A 17,782-nucleotide genomic window follows, 5' to 3' on the forward strand; every position below is an offset into this window, starting at 1 on the left:
ACACTGAATACAGTATTTTTTTGCCTCCCGAAACCCCACCCCTTCACCAGAATGGCCGTGCATAGTTTTTAGGAGGCTTTCAGAGAGCTCCTGGGGGCTGGGGAGGGCAGAAATGAGCAAAAAATTGGGGCATTTTTTGCTCATTTTTGCCCCCCCCCCCCCGCCCCGGGAGCACTCTATAAGCTTCCTAAAGGCTATCCATGTCCTTTTTTTGGACAAAAAACAAGCCCATTTTCACAAAAAACAAGATATTTTTGGGAGATTTGCAGAGTGCAAAGACTTTTTTAAAAAAAATTTGCTTCTTCAAAACCTTGGTGCATCTTATACTCCGGTGCGTCTTATACTCTGAAAAATACGGTATAGCATTTGCGATATTTTTTACAGGCATTGACTTTCAGAACTGATGATCATAAATTATTTTATTCAGTCTGGATATCCAGACTGAATATTCACTTTTAATACACCACTTTGATTCTAACTCCATTTTATCTCAACCACTTGTTGTTTAGGCAACCCACTGCTATGAACCAGAAAACAGGAAGGCCAGTTTTATTTCCTTTCCCGTGAAATGCTTCATTTTTCTGTAGAAGCCAGAATTCCTATCTGGTTAGATAATGATCTTTGAAAAATCTAGACCTTGTCTTAGCTATCCATGGTCTGTGACATTAAATATACTGTATGATGATCTTTGAACCCTATATTACTAAATCATTCAGAGATTCTGGTTAGTGAAATGCATTATTCCCCGAATGTACTGTTGGTTGGTAGTTACAATGATAGGAATCAATTGCACTATTAAACTTTCTGAGAATCTTGGTTGATTTGCTAAAGTAAAATTGAAAAAAATATTCTGACCAGGATTTTTTTCGTTTAAACCATTTTCTGTGCTAATGTCACAAGCACAACCTACATAGGCTATGCTTGTGACTTTGCATTTGAGTCAAATATATTTCTTTCTCTATGTAATATCCAGTTTCATAAACTACTAATCCCAGTCTGCTTTGTGAAGAGGAATGTGGATAACTGGTGAGAGGAAGTACAAAGGATCAAATTAATTAGGTAATGACTTTGATCCTTGGGACAGTAGAAGGAAGCATTACTGATTCATTATGCACAAACTATATTATCTGGGTTTAAATACAAATGGACACCCATGTGCATACGAACTTAACTAAAGGTATAAATTAGCCATTAAGTTTTTAATAAGAGCTTTTAGTAGTCTAGTTTAATAAGAGCTTTTAGTAGTCTAGTAGTCTAGTTTATGTAGTACTAGCTAAAATGTAAGTAGGACTAGTTAAAATGTAAACATATTTTGACTTCATTAAAATAGCCTTATTTTAATTTGATTTTTCTTCTCATAAAAATTGATACTTTGGAGCAATAAACTTCAAAATGGATGGGAATATCTCTTTGGGGAAAAGAAGGTCTTATAGTGGATTATTCGCCTCAATCAACATATTAATAATATAAAACTTTACAGATTTCATAGAAGAAATGCAAATTAGCTATAAATGACAAAACACACTGTTAAAATATATATTTCTGTTTTTCTGCGGTTTAGGAAAGATCTTTTATTTTGTTAAGTCTGTTTTAGGGTTTACAGTTTAGCTTGTATGTGGGTCTTGACTCAAAATTATGAAATGGGCTGGATGGTTTCAGCTGGCCTCAGGATAAGAACTCAGGGTTCCTTAACTGCCTTAATTCAAATGGTAAAATAACTGAACTGCTTATATATGGGACTGCTCCCCCCCCCATGTTTGACACCTATGGTATTTAGTTGATTATATGTAGAGTAATTTCAGTTTGAATCTTTTGGATTCTGAAAAAAGAAGATGCAGATTTAAAAATAAACAGAAAACTTTGGTTGTGTTGAAGTGAATACCGTTCTCTCTAGATAGCAGAGGAACTTTATGGAGTAGAATATAGATGAAATAAGAAGCATTTCACCAAAGGATTTCTGCAGACGAGCGCTCCTGTCTCTTTCAGAAGCCCTTTATTAGGAAAATATATTTAGACAGAAAGCCAGCATGCTTGATGTAGCTGTATTCAAAGTAAAATGATGACAGCTTATGCAAACTGCAAGACCAGATGGAGGCGGTCTAGTATCTATGCAATTATCAAAGAAGTAACAGTAATGAGAAGGAGTAGGAAGTGATGACAACCCTGAGAATAAAATTTGTAAAGAAGTTCAGGGCATGGGGTGGGCCAATGCATACATTTTGACTGTATCCATCACTATTAGAGGACAGTCACTGAGAAGATACAATGAGACAATACATAGAAGAACTGAACCTTCCAACACTAAACAAATGTCATGTTGTAGGTAGCAAAAATTAAGTCCTGACATTTACTTTATATCTAACAGGACTCGGTTACGGCATTCTTGGAAGTCAAGCCAGTTTGGAAAATGACTGCAAGACAAACACTTACTGCTCATCTTCTCTCTTCAAAGCGGGAGGATAAAAAGATTTAGAGGGATAGCTTTGTAAAGCCAGTTGTTGTCACCCAGCCTTTTTAGCCTTTAAATCTTCCATAAATACTTTAATGGTCTGTCAACAATGCCCTTTTTAGCAGCTTCTATCTTGTGCTCATGGCAATTTAAATCCAACCCAGCTTAATAAAAATCTGGCAGGGTCTGAATTGGTTTGGCAACATCTTAAAAGAGACCCAGGACTACGATCTCCTCTTACTGGATACTTCCTCTACTATTGTGCCTTCCCAAGCTTCTGTTCAGGAAAGCAACGGGGTGTGTGTATTGTAGGAAGCCCCTCCCCAGATTAAAATATTCTTTATTCTGAATATTCTGAATAAGGGAATTTATATTTCCCCAAAGAAGAAATGGAGAAACATGTTCTTAAAGGCAGAAAACAGCCCAGTCTTTCTTAACAACCTCAGGCAGAAACCTGAAGACTTTAGAGATGCATATTTTGTGCCTATTAAGAAATCCAGGCCAGACTTTTCATAAACAAAACACCTTCAGCCCAGCTCCCACAGAAATGATTAAAAGTAGAAAAACAAAATTTCCTAAAATCTACATTCCCCATCCACATTCTTAGAACAGGACATGACCTCTAGGATATGATAGGAGTAACCCCACCACCGTTAGAATAGCAAGAGACCGGAAGGCTCACTACATTGCACCACCCCCTGGAGCATCTCAATCACAAAACCCCAGAACCCTACAAAGATCCATCCATTCACACAGCCAAGGAGTCCACACCCCAGAAACATTTGCTGCAGCCACTGAAGTTTCTGGAAACCAAATAAACCTTATTTCCTTGCAACCAGTCAGCCTTCATTTTATTTCCAGTGCCTTTCTCCCAGTTTGGAACTGGACCAGATTTTTTTCCTATAGTATATACATATATATTTTATATAAATTAAATTTATATATGCTAAAGTTAACGCTATAATGTATGGGCACAACAATTACATTTAAATTAAAATTTCTTTTTTTTGCCTTCCAGAAGGTCTTTTACAGCTTCTGTTGCAATATCACATTAACAGCACAACTATTAGAAACCTGTTTCATACACAGAAAATTCAGCAGTACAGATATTTTTGAAACTATATTGAGTTTCCTTGATATTCCTATTTCCCCCTAGGCTTTGTTCTTTAAATAAATACTGGGGCTCCTGATATTTTTTTCTTATTAAAAAGAAAAACCTAGGAAAAAATAAGGATGTCAGAGAAAAAATAATAATTTAAAATTCAGCATTTTTATTGGTTTTGAACCCAGGACCATTCTGCGTATGGCACAAACCTTCTAACTACTATGCTACTGAGATAACTTCTTACATGCACAGCAAAAGACTTCCTTCAAAAAAGAAATGAAGAGCATTCCTTCCTCTGTGAAGTAGCTGAGAAACCGAGGTAAGCCTCAGGAGAACGTGCCCCAAGGTCACGTAGGTCATGGGAGAGAAATGATTAAAGAACAATGTTATCTGTTCCTGTCCTACAAAAATGGTTGCTGGACAGGAACAGAGCACAGGATAGCATGACTAAACTCCTCAGTGACAAAATGCTGCTTGAATATTTCATCTTGTTCTTTGAACCATGATATGAGTAATGAGTGGGAGAGGGAGATCTTCATTTAAGTCTATTAAGTCTATCAGATCTACTCTTTGATTCCTTCAATTTAGTCAAAGCTTGATCTCTCAGTAGCTTTTCAAACGTGCAGCTGAGCAGGCTGCTTCCCACTTATCTTTTATCACCAGAACAACTCTGGTCAGGGAGAAGGTTTTTTGCTGTTAGTTTCATATGCTGTACTCAGTACAGAGAGAACAGGTACAAATAATAATTTTCCTTAGCTGATTTCTTACTTCCAATATATTATCTTCCTCTCCTTCAACAAAGTAGAGCAAATGGAAATCAGTTTGGTATGTGCCCGTGGCAGCTTCAGCTGGATCAGTGAGAGAATTGGCCAATGTTTTGCTCTAGAACTTTATTTAAAGTTATTGTAAATTTCCTAGCTGAAAAGAGTAAAGGCCACTTGCTCCATTAACGGGCTTAGCTCTCCCTTGATCCCAAGTTGTGATGTCTTACAATCTTACATTCTTCTTCCGCTACAGCAGCTGAGGCTATAAATTCCAGTAGAGTAACCTGAGCAAAAGACTGCCAGTAAGATGTGCATACCAAGCCTGTCTTTATTAAACCTTTGTATATAATTGTTCCATGCATCTGTTGTCCCACAAGTCCATTAATGTAGAATAGCTATAATTATTTTGCCCTAGTATTTACAGATTTACATTTAAAAGCAGGTTTACTACTCGTAAAGCTTCGTGTTGCAGTTGTATACTCAAAGTTATGAAAAAGAGCATGTTGACTCAGTTTACAATATCAATGTAAACGATCTCATTGTAGTCCCCTTATTGTATAGCAAATGCAATGCCCCCCTCTCTGGATCTATGGCTTCTACTCTGACAGTATTTAAGACGGTATAAAAAAAACTTAGCTTTTCTCTTGGGTTATGATGGATGCCAAGTATCTATCTGCCACCAAGAACTGTGATGGCACAGTGGAGAGCCATGGTGGTGCAGTGGTTAGAATGCAGTATTGCAGGCTATTTCTGCCAACTGCAAGCAGTTCTCACTGGCTTAAAGTTGACTCAGCCCTCCATCCTTCCGAGATCATTAAAATGCGGACCCAGATTGTTGGAGGCAATATGTTGACTCTGTAAACCACTTGGAGAGGGCTGTAAAGCACAATGAAGCAGTATATGAGTCTAAATGCTATTGCTACTGCTATTGCTATATTTTACAGATTAATTTAAGTATGATTTTCCCCTCTCTCCTGGACATGCATTCTGTTTTCATTCTGATATGGTCTCATGCTATTTTTCATGTTGCATGCTGCCCTGGATCTTAGTAGAGTTCGGTGGCTTTATGAGATTGAAAACACTGCTACAACTACTGCTGCTATTGCTGTTGCTGCTACTACTAAAGTTTCAGCTCCTACGATGCAAGTGATCTTATAAAAATATGTTTTCCACTGCTTTTCCTAGGCCTATAGTCATCTCTCTGACTTGTATTTAGCAAACGTTTTTTCTCCTAGATGTTCATAGGCTCTTGCTGACTACAACTCAAGACTCACATTTTGTGTATGTGCACAGTTCTCACGTACTTATAATTGTTCAGTACTTTCTTTCTGGCTTCTCCGTTTTGATTCTGGAATTGTTCCACATAATAATGAACAAATTAGAAGTGTAATCAAATTATCACATCTATTATCCATATCAGTGGTGGGTTCCAGATCTCATTGCAACCGGTATGGTTGCAACGGGGCCCGGCGTCCACCACATGAATGTGCACAGCATGCACGCACACATGTGCAGTGTGCACATGCATCCTTACCTCTTGTGATGCCTCCACAAGCCTCCTCAAGCCTCCATGACACTCCAGCTACTTGGCGGCGCATTGAGCAGGCACCATGTGCTCTGTGCGCATGCGCGGAAGCGTCAAAGAGCTTAAATATAGGTAAGGAGCTCGGGTGGGTGGGTGGGCCCTCCGGACCACCGTACCGGAACAGTACCCGGTGCTCCAGGCAGGCACCAGTATGCCCATACCGTGGTGTACCACCTGCAACCCACCACTGATCCATATATATAATCATATAGTTAGCCACCTAGAGTTTCTGGGGACAAGCATCTAAATTTATTATCTTCAATATATCTTTTTATTCTGACATGAAGACAGTCTGACATGTAAAAAAGGTCAGCTCCATAGCAATAAAATAAAAAGTAGTCAGTATCCTAAAAAAGAAAACAGAATGAAAACCAACCCATAACTGTTCCAGAAGGCTGTCAACATTACTAAAGTCAGGTATCTTCTGAACCTGAGTCCTAGGATAGTGGCAATTGAGGTTTGTGATGGAGAAATTTCTGAGAAATGGTGCAGGAGGCTGTGGATGTCATTGGACATGGAAGTGGTTTACCATTGTCTTCTGGGACTTCTTCTGGCCTTTGAGTCTAATCTACAGCTTTGGTATTCCCCAGAGATCTCCTCTTCAAATGCTGATCTTAGTTCTCTCCCCAACCCAAACAAGATCTTCCAGATGTTTCCACTGTTAACATTGCTAAGGCTTAATTAGGACCCAGGAACAACTAAAGACACAAGCTATATTTCACGAAAGTCATTCAGCCTTTTCAGAGGCCTCCAGTCATACAGAAGAGTTCAACAAGAGTGTATACCCCTAACATTAATTTTATTTACATCTAATATTTTCTCCTTATTCTCCAATTAATAGCATCATGCCACATGCTCCACCCCTTTTGCAACATGCGTTGAAAAAGAATAGGGCTTGCATCACAATATCACCATGCAGTTCTTGTTGGTCTGCATGATACTTTTACCAATGTATACCAAAATGTACCTAATTTGGGTTTTCTTCCTACAACATTCTGCTTCTAGTAACTAGATTCATCCATGTACACCTGTAATTCCATTCAATTACTTCAGTGTATTCTTTTAGGATTTATCACTAAAACCAATAGGAAGGGCGCCACAATGAAAGAGTCTTTGACAATGCAAAAGACTATGTAGATTTCATCATGTTTTTGGGGAAACAGTATATTTGTTATGGAAGTCCTCTGATTTCTTCTCAGGTACTGTTGATTACAGCATAACCAATGGCATCTCACCAGTTTAATGTCTCTCTGTTTCCTAAGAAGCCATTGCTCGGTTGCTGCTGCTGCGTTTCTAATGTTCTGATTTTTCAGCTCTCACATAATTTTTTTAGCCTAACCATTGAAGTTCTAATCTAATCACATGTTATATTTTCTAGGAAAGATATCCAAAGAAGCCTTTCCCCCCTTCAGGTCAATTGTATCCAATTAGCCGGGGGGGGGGGGGCACATAAATCTTTCCTGCTACTTATAAGCAGTTATTTAGGGACAACATTAACCTGATATTAATTGAGCAAAGTGGAATATTGTGATAATTCATGTATGTGGGTCAGGGCTCAATTAAGGCCAAATGATGTCCTAATGGTGGAAATGGTGCCTCTCAGCCCTTTCATTGCTTAACTGACAAGACATTAAGATTCAATGTGCTGAAAACTTGAGCATGGCAATAAACAATTAAGGACATGGTAGCCAGGGGAGGGGAGAAACTCCTCTGTGATGTCCCCCTTTCCTTGGTGCCCTAAGCAGTGTATGTACTTATATTGCTTGATGGTAATTTAAAAGCAAAAAATCTAAGGCAGTGATATGAGATATGCATTAAGTGGCCTTGCATAGCTGTATATACAGTAACAAATGAATGCTGTGTCTTAGAAGAGTTAGCTGAATTGGGAAAACAAACATACCACAACATGGGTGAAAACTATCTTTTAAACTAGGCAGCTACCAGATCCCAGATTATCAATCCTCAATATAATAGGAGATTGTAAAAGACAAAAAGATTTAGTACTAATTTTATATCCTTGCAAATGCACTGCAGTGAGTTAATGGCATCTAATATTCAATCACAACAATGGATCCATTCCCCAGTAGCTTGTCTCGGAATGTAGCATTCAATATTATAAGATCTTAAGTAAAACCATTAAAGAAGGTTTAAATTTCAGGAATGAAGCATGTATGTTTTTGAAGGTGCAGACATTTAACAGGGGAATAATGTGACTTGCCTTTTTTTTCATTTTAATTTAAATACCTTTTCAGAAAAGGTACCAAAATAGCTTTTCTAGATGAGAGCTCTCATATATCATATTTCAAAAGGAGAAAGGAAAGAATTATTTATGGATTTCTGCCAATACAAGGATTAATATTATTGAGCAAAAACTACATCTTAAACAAAGTACCTCATTTTCTCAACTCCCTATAAACTTATATTTGTATGGAAGATCAGGACAAAAATAATTAACAATGGCAGTCACATACGCCAGGAAAAATTCAGAGGAAAATCACAAGCTGCAATTTGAAGGGGACAAAGAAATAAAGAATGTATAGCCTCCCTATATTTTAAATTAACAAAGCCACTTTATTTTAATTATCCTTTTTAATTATATTTCTGTTTGCCTACTTCAAAAGGGAATACTGGTTAATTTTTCTCTCATGTAACCTTATTGTTAAGACATCTTGTTTCACTATATAATGAAGAGACCTGCTCCATCTCTATGCTTACTCAAGTAACACTCTTTTGTTCCATCTCCAGTTATCCTTACCTGGTTTCTTCGTAGGTTCTGGCATCTTCTCGTTGGCTTGTGAATTGAAAGGATCCTTTCACTGAGTGGCACTGCAAGGAGACTGAAGGACTTCCAAGACCCCCCTCCAAGAAATACTACTCAGAAGCCCCCTCCTGCTCCTCCCTGTTGTTCCCCTTCTGTTGTCAGCACCACCACCTTATCAACAGTACAGAGGCACTTGACAAAATTCCTCTGCCAGTTTAAATATAGCTGAGTTCCATGTGTCAGAGAGTGTGAACCATCCAAGACAGGCCCCACTGTTCATCCAATGTAGGACTTACATACACCTCACTGCCCAAAATGATGTCCTTGCGTATTCCTCTCCATGATATCATTTGTGTCTTTAATTATGTACACAAAACCTCAACATATCAATGTAAATTCCAACACTATGAACAGATGCAGATGAAATTATGCATTGGTGAGTCCCGTTCACCGTTCACTGAAATGGAATGGAAGGATTTTGCTTAATTTGAATTCAATTGTGTTACATTTGGAACAGTGTCAGTATACCAAGTCTACTCTGCAAAAGTATTCCTTGATGAGCTACCCAGTCACATAACAGAACTACCCTTCAACTTTGATCAATATAGGGAAGTAAAGTTCTAGTGCTTATTTCCACAAATCTCAAGTCCAAACTCAGCAGGGGTAAATAACAAGTTTGAAAACTGGAGTGGAATGAATTGGCAATTTTTAGTGCATAGTTGTGTCAGACTTGTATTAGATAAGTATTAGATCTGACCTTACATTCAGAAGGCATGTGAATGGAAGAGTATTTTTCTCCTTTTTCTAATGCTACTGTGCTTTTGACTACCAGGTGGCAGCATTGCAGTAATAATCCATTTTATCCATCCTGCCATTTATGAACTTTCAGAGATATCTTGAACCTCAGAATTCATTCAGTCCTACCAGTGAAGGAAATGTTGGGCTTACCAGTTAAACAGTGAGTTTCAAGCAATTTTTTTTAACTATCAAGGTGAGATGATGAGGATTTTTGATTATTTCTGGAGGAAAGTGAATTAAAAGCTTGTATGATGATCAGCTGGCAGTATTTCCTCCTAATGTCAGAGGATGGGAAGGAATAAGTTAAAATAAAATATGCTGTTTCATTATGGCAAGAATTTAGCATCCAGTTTGAAGAGTTTCTCCACCATCTTTTTCATATCATGGAAAAACTCTTCACAGTTCATCCCAGTGTAAGATCATGAATATTTTTGCACTTTCATTTCATGTTCTGAAAGAGGTATCAACTTCAAGCTATCAACTTCAAGTGCCTTCAGTCCTGGTATCATAAGAATGCAGAAAACAGCCAAGGAACACCATGAGTCAACCAGTGCTCCTTTCAGCTGACCAGTTAGTGTCCCAATTTTTTGAGCTTTGACAGCTCCAGGAATAACAAAAACCTATTTACTTCTGCTTTGCTGAGAGAGAGAAATAAATGCTGCTTATATAAACAAGGAAAGTCAGAATACAAAGGTGTTTTATTTTTTAAAACAGGGACTGTAAATAAACAGGATTAAGATTTGGATTGCCTATAAAATCTACTGCAGAGCTCTAAAGTTCAGGTGAGAGGCAGACTGGGTAAGAGCTCCTGGGAAGGAGAAAATGGACTACTCTGAAGTGTTACAAAACTTTGCCGTATGACAATTTTGGCTGTTAAGATAAAAGGAAATTGACTTGGTTTCCAAGGAAGACAATGGCACGTGATCCCAAGGATGTAGGGTCAATGCAGCACCAAAGTCCAGGATGAAGTGTTGAATCTCACATGAAATTATTCTGAAATCCTCAGCCAATGCATTTGATCCAAGAATACAGCGTTTTTCTAAATACTCAATTTGGATCTAGGAAATTATATAACCCAGTTGTTACTTGGAGATAACCTTGCAGCTGCGTGAATTGCTATTATGATTAAATATGTTTTTAAATAATTGGCAAAACAAAACTGGAAACAATTTGAACGCCACAACTTCCTTCAATGATTAAGTTGCTTTTTGAATGTATTTCTTTAAGAGCTAAAGTTTTCAAAACAGTTTTGTGTGTTATTTATCCCAGTTGCATCTTAGGAGATCACATTTCTGAAGTCAAAACTATTCTATACATATCTCCATGATCCAAGTCCTATGCAGAAATGTCAAGGGGACCAATTTCTTTTTTTACTACAATCCTTTTCTCCATTCGCTAGCTGTTTGGTTTGTACATAGTAGTAGCTGACCATACTTAATCTTGTGTTTTTATAGCAACTTAATCTGTTCTTGGTGATCATTTTTGAGGACTAGGAACAGATTTACTTATTAAGTAGTAAGCATGCTTGCCCATATGTTCACACAAGCAAAACAACTTAGAAAGTTTTTATTTTTATTTTTTAAGGACAGCTGAGAATTCAGGAAAGGAGGCTAAAATAGCTCTGGAAAGGATGGTCACAATCTAATTCACAAATCCAGGGTTCTGCAATTACCAGGATTAGTTACCATGATAAGAAATCTCTTTTTGGTCAAAGAAAAATGGAAAATTAGAGAGTGTAGCTTGGCCATTGTCACAAAATGTCTGCTGTGGGAGACTCCCCTATTCAAACCATAGCTGCTGTAGTGAGCACAGGGCAAAGAGAATCATCCTTTACCTTATGTCTGTTACGTAAAGTTTCTCCTAACCATCTTCTGTTGGTGATTGATATCCCTTCAGTTCATCTTGCTGGGCAGAAGGCATACTTCTCAAGAAAGCACTAGACTACAGCTGCCCAGTTTTCAGAATAGCTATGTGACTAAGAGGCATTCTTGGAAATAAAAATGAGGCTAAAGGTTAGCATTTGACTTTGCAGTATTTATGTGTATGTATGTATGTATGTATGTATGTATGTATGTATGTATGTATGATCAATCTATCAATCTATCAGTCTATCAATCTATCAGTCTATCAATCTATCAATCTATCAGTCTATCAGTCTATCAATCTAACAATCTATCAATCTATATCTATCAATAGGGAATCTGGTAGCATTAAGGAGTCAAACTAGTGAAGAGGGTAGCCTTGAATACAGTATATGTTTATGGTGGTCTCTGGTATTAAGTCCTGGCCAACTACACTGGTACCCGTGGACACCAGGCAGTTTATTATTACTATTCATTTTTAGATTTCTACTCTCCCTTTCCATTAGAAACTATCCCTGGGATTATGGGGAGTACCATACAGTGTTACAAAAGTAATTGTGTGTCTGTTCCACTTGGTGTGTGTGTGTGAGAGAGAGAGAGAGAGAAAGAGAGAGGGAGGGAGGGAGGGAGGGAGGGAGAGAGAGAGAGAGGGAGAGAGAGAGAGAATATGAATGAATCCTGTCTGGGTAGAACACATGGCCCCCTCAGCTTGACTGAAGCAATAGTTTTCTGGGGCCTTTTTTTTGGCCTTGCTTTCTTTAGAAAAGTGTCATCAGATCTGCCCTGAGCACGCTCCTAAACAAAGTTAGTTAAAACTGGATGATATCTAAGCCTTCTTTCCTCCTTTTTGGAGCACAAGATTTTCCAAGTCCCTGTAATTAAGCCATCAGTTGGGGAAGGATTGATTACAGTCCCTTAGTAACTGAAATGGTTTGTAACAGTACTGACCAATAGCTTCAGTTTGCATTTTGTTTTTGTTGGTTTGGTGAAAAAAAATGCAAAAGGACGATGTCATATGACAAAGGTGATAGTTCCTATAGCCTGGGTGCATTGTCCCTGCAACCCTGCCTTTTTTGGAAATGTCTCAAATTGTTGACTCACATGCAACATGTAATCCATGATCGTATGTAGGCCTCTTTTTTCAGAAAGGCTGAAACATGGTCATTTCCTGTTCTTTTGATGAAATGTTTAAGCTAGCATGATACAAAGAAAGGCAACACCTCATCTGCTTGGTGCTGGCTTCATACAACCCCTAAATGCCCAGCATTTATTTATTTATTGCTGGGTGGGACTCATCAAATGACCTCACTTTGCCCTTCTTTAGCCAAAATTCTCTTTGAAACATTTTTTTCTGCCATACAAAACAAGCCAAAAATTAAAACTTCATAAGCCCCCAATGTTGTGGGGGCACAGGAGGGAAGGGCCAATCTTAGATTGGCACAGCTCTCACATGAGGAAAGGGCCTAGCTCTAAATGACCTTTTTGTACAATATTTTGGTCAATATTAACTTTCTGCTACTTCCCTTAAGTTAAAATGGAGAGGTTTTTTTTTTATTATAGCTGGAATGGAATGTCTGTGCAACAATAAAGAATGGGTGGGTCAGAAATTACAGAGTTTAAATGGAATGATTGAAAAGTGCAGCTGAATAAACCATGAAATTCTCTTCACAGCTGAGGGCTGAAAGTGATCAAACAGGTGGAAATTCTCAACCAGTCACAGTTCAATGTTTTTTAGAAACAAATATTTTGGAAAACACGAAAGAGAAAACCACTTTTGAACTGAATGAGAATTAAATTATACATTTGAAAACGTGTGTGAGGAAAAAAAATCCTCATTTTGCTTCAAGTTCTTTTCCAAATTGCAGTTTTTTATCTCAAACCATTAGCTTGTTTTTCATGCTTATCATGAAATAATATAATACAATCTAAATTATAGCATATTTAGTAATGGTGCTATAGGCGTCACATGTAATAGAAGACCTGTTCCAAAATTTCATTGCAGTTATACAGTAAAATTAAATGTTAATGAATATTTCAAAAAACTGCACAGGAACTAAATAGCACAGGGACTCTTAATTATTTACTATAGAAAAATGGGAGAGTCTCTTGTTTCCTCATAAAGAATCAATAACTGCCAAGGAAGATTTGAAAAAAAGATTTCTCAAAGCAAATCCTCTCCTCATAATCACTTTAAAGGTAGAGAGAAACAACCTCTCTTGGTTCTTGAAATGACCGGGAAATTCCACCTCTGTATCACTGCAGTTTTGTGATAGAAGGAGGTCTGTTTTCTCCACCTTGAACCCACCAAGTATGAGAAGGTCCTGGGATAGGTTAATGCCATGACCTCAATGCTTTGGGAACAGGATTATGGCTTCCATAACAATTTCTTACCTGCAAGACCATGGTGTTGGTTGAGGAAAATCATACTTATAACTGTGGCTCATATACGTACGTACATACATACATACATACATACATACATACATACATACATACATATATATGCAATCCTCTGAATTGAGAAAAGTTGTACCATAGGGTGTACATTGTGTGCTTGTGGCATTGCATGTGATAATGTAAGTGCATCATTCATATTATTTGCATCACAACCTCATGATGTCATTGGGGTTTGCAATGGAGATCCATGACCAAGATCTTTTATCTGCAAGGTTTTACATTAGTTACCATCGACATACTTCTATACTTCCTATATGGTTCTCTTAACTGCAAAGAGGTCTCAAACTTTGTTTTACAGAATGATGTACAATCTTTACATCAGTATGAAGCAGCAGCTTAGAAGATCAGAAGGAAGAACTATTTCATGCCACTGTTGGGGAAGCAGTAACAGTTCATGCTTTAATACATCTTATTGATTCTGTGCTCAAGGAAACTGAAGTATATACACCACAAGAAAGCTAAGGCCTGTAGCTCAATAGTAATCACATGACTTGGATCAAGAAGACTTTCCATCCTGGGTTCTTTCTCCAACATCTCCATTAGGGCTTGCAGAGATCTATTTATAATATGACTCAAAAACAGATAAGATTATCTGGATTAATGCAGAAGATTTGATTTCATTATATTTGATTTTATTAAATATTTAATGGTATTCATACTTGCATAAGAAGATACGTTTCCAAGGTCTGCAGATTTCTCTCTAGCCATGGAGAAATATAGCAGAGTCTTTATTAATGCTAATTTAAAAGCTGTAGGCTAAGGCAGTCTTTGAAGATCAACTAATACTTTCTGAGAAATAAAAACACTTCATTGGCTATGTATTTTAATTACAGCACAATCAAATATTTTCTGAAAAGAACATATCTATACATTTCTTTCTCTTTAAAAACAGTCCCTACTATGTCCAACTTGTTATATAGATGCAAAAATAACCTGTAGGAATGTCAAAGCTGAAAAGAGAATTCGTACCAGAGAAGATGGTTGATGAAAACCTCAATAAGGTAAGAATGAAGGCCCGGAGATGTTACAGCAACTCTGTTGTTAAGTCCAGCCCATATTTGTCTCTACAATTTGGCTTTTGGGGAATCCTGGACTCTCATTCAGAGAGGAAAGCTTTTTCTATCACTGCTGCTCTTTCCCATCACTTCATCACTAAACTGATATGTGAGCTTCTTCTTCACTTTCTTGACCTCCCCAGTCTTCCCGTAATTTCGCAATGCCCGTGCCATTTTTTGGTAGGTCATTTTCTTGCGGTTGCCTTTCTGAATGCCCCAGCGATGAGCCAGTGCTTCTTTGTGCTTAGAGGAGAACTGGAATGTGCCTTTTTCCTTATCTACCCACCAGATGCTATCCTTCATATCTCCACTCCGAAGCAGATCGAGAAGAAATTGGTACAATCGGATTTTCTTCTTACTACCTATATGAAGAAATAGAAAAAGCACTGCATGAGGGGCAATAGGAATATCAGAAGCTTCTTTATATACAACTGACAGTGGTTTATAATGGTTGCATTGTAACCAAGTACTATTCTTGCCATGCACTTCCAAACTAACATAGAAATTCAAACCCTCCCAAAATGCTAGAGAATTCCTGGAAGCCTGACACTCGGACAAATCAACCATCAACAAGCATAGAGACATAAACAACATCTACATATCATTCAAAAGAGACAATCAAAAAATCAAAAGAAACAGAAAGACTAAAACAGTTCCTTCCAGCAATCAACATCTAGATAAGCAGAGATTAACATCAGGATGAATATGAGACCAACAGTCAAGAAGCAAACCATACCTAATTCAAGGTACTGCCAAACAAGCTAATAGTAAGCAACTGGTAATCAAAGAATCATTAAGACTATTCCCTTCAACACTGACAGGGCAAACCACTAGTATATAAATGTCCACAGAGATGGCAGAATCAGGTGTTTGGGACTTTTAGCTCTGATTTTATTAAAATTGGGAATATCTATTTTCTAGTTACTGTTTTATCAATTCTTTGGAAAATCTCACCACCAGATTCTGAGTTTGGCTGCTGTATTTTATTAAGGCTGCAGAGGAGTATCGCCTGAGTGAGATGTTGGGTTTTCCAAGGACCATGAAAAGCAGGATGGGAACCCGAAGTTTTAACCATAGGTTGCAGGCTGCAAAACTTAGTATTGGTTTCTCTCACAGTCCAAGCCAACATGGTCACAAATGTCAGTGCCCAAGTACTGGACAGGAAGGGGACATGCCATAATGATTTAAGTAGCCAATAAAAGTGCAGCAGATCCCTGCCCTTGACAACACTTCCAGCCTTGACACTGAGATGTGAGAGATTATTCACATGGCAAGGTTCAGGAGAAGAGGGAAAACACTACTAACAGTAAATCAACCAAAAACAACTTCAGAATGCATTCACAGCAAGCTAGGAGATGAGATGAAGGCAATACCATCAGGACATGCCCCTTAAAAATGGTTATCAAGGTGTCTTCAAACTGCCAGTAAGCAAAATGTGAGGATGAATCTGTAGTTTCTGCTTGAAACCTAGATTAAGGAAATAAATGAAACATTTTCTTTTTAAAATATTTGAATAGTGGCTTGAAGGGAAAACAATCAGAGCCATTACCGGATAATAAAAGATCACAGTCCATTGTACTCCACCAGTTGGTTGGAGAAAAAGAGAAAGGCCAAAGAAAACCTGGCACCAAACATTTCAGGAAGACCCAAAAAGGATCAGTCTTAAATGGAAGGATGTGGAGACTGAAGCTGCGGATCGAGAACTGTGAATTATGTAGCTCAATGTGTTTAGCACAACATGTGGGAAATAAAAATGCAAGATAGCCATGAAAGAAAACTTAATAAAGACAGGGGAGGAGTCATCAAAAGAAAACAACATTTCAGTTTTGAGATAGTAGAATTATAAGGGTAAGTATGTCAGATGTGACAGTGATGTCAGAGAAGCAATGATCGGACAGGAAAGAAGAAAAAGTTAGGATAAAATATAGAATTCAGCTTCTGTGGCATAGTTGCTAACCTGATTCTCCATTCATAATCCCAGGAGTGGGTTCCCCAACCTCAGTTTCTCCATCTGATACTTCCAAGGGTGGACTCTGCCTCTCTAGATCTTCTTCATCAGAACTGCGCTGATGAGAGGGATACATACACATGCGAGGCACAAAGGCAACCTGTTCAAAGATATGAGCTTGTCAGATAAGTCATACAAGGGGAAGGTGTGCCAAGAATGAAGATGGATAAAGTAGCCCTTCTTTCAAACATCTAAGCAGCTGCAAATTTGTGTCTGCCTTATCAGGCCATCTCACAGGAAGATGGAAAAGGACAGGCTACTGTTCTGACCCCCCCTTCTCCGTCCAGGAATGAAAGCCAAAACAGACGTACAAAAGAATGTTTTAATCAGTCTTGTTGGCTGCAAGCCCAAAATAAACAAATAGATAAGCTCTCTGGCAGCAATTACTACAAACCTAGACACAGCAAACCACTTATCCAAGTTGGTTTCTCTGAATCATGAACATGAATGAGAACGTTGACTCCTGCAACCAGGGCGTGGCACAAACAGTCTCTTTTATACTCAGGAGAGGATCTTAATCAGGCATCAGCTAAGTACAATCATCTCTTACAATTATGCAGTTGTTCCTTCTGTCGAGTAGCCCTTCGTCTGCATGCATCCTGAAACAACTCCCAAATGTTTTCCTGAACATTCCCTTTGATCCAATGCTCTGCCGCCACCTGGTGGCCAACCAGTCTCTCCTCGCCCTGATCGGAGTCGACACCCTGTCCAGGGTCCTCCCCCTCCTCTAAGGCCGACTCATAAAACCCCTCGCTGTCGGAGTCTGGCGGCAGCTCCAACGGCTCCTGCTGGGCCAACAACAGGCTACCATTGCAGGAAAAATCCAAATATACTGGTAACTCTGTTTTTGTTTGTCATTAGGTTACAGAAGCAAACCACTCTGCTTCCTCCTAAGTACAGGAAATAAGTGACAAAACTTATTATATCTGAAGCAAGAG

General features: G+C 38.2%; 2 protein-coding genes across 2 annotated transcripts in view; both read right to left on the reverse strand.

Moving 5' to 3' along the window:
• The window catches only part of MYBPC3 (myosin binding protein C3), an 82,721-nt gene extending 73,905 nt beyond the window's left edge, over positions 1-8,816 (reverse strand). Inside the window, exon 1 of the mRNA XM_087720820.1 lies at positions 8,659-8,816. Within this exon, the coding sequence (XP_087576946.1) occupies positions 8,659-8,683 (25 nt within the window). The 5' untranslated portion in view covers positions 8,684-8,816. The remainder of the gene's footprint in view (positions 1-8,658) is intronic.
• Positions 8,817-14,390: 5,574 nt separating this feature from the next.
• SPI1 (Spi-1 proto-oncogene) overlaps positions 14,391-17,782 on the reverse strand; it is a 31,286-nt gene continuing 27,894 nt past the window's right edge. The window contains exons 4-5 of the mRNA XM_014061486.2: positions 16,794-16,944; positions 14,391-15,198 (exon numbers count right to left, since the gene is read on the reverse strand). Of these exons, the coding sequence (XP_013916961.1) occupies positions 14,882-15,198; positions 16,794-16,944 (468 nt within the window). The 3' untranslated portion in view covers positions 14,391-14,881. The remainder of the gene's footprint in view (positions 15,199-16,793; positions 16,945-17,782) is intronic.

The sequence above is a fragment of the Thamnophis sirtalis genome, unplaced genomic scaffold, assembly GCF_051295495.1.
Source record: "Thamnophis sirtalis isolate CommonGarterSnake01/CBP01778 unplaced genomic scaffold, rThaSir2_p1.2 scaffold_1, whole genome shotgun sequence".
NCBI classification, from domain to species: domain Eukaryota; kingdom Metazoa; phylum Chordata; class Lepidosauria; order Squamata; family Natricidae; genus Thamnophis; species Thamnophis sirtalis.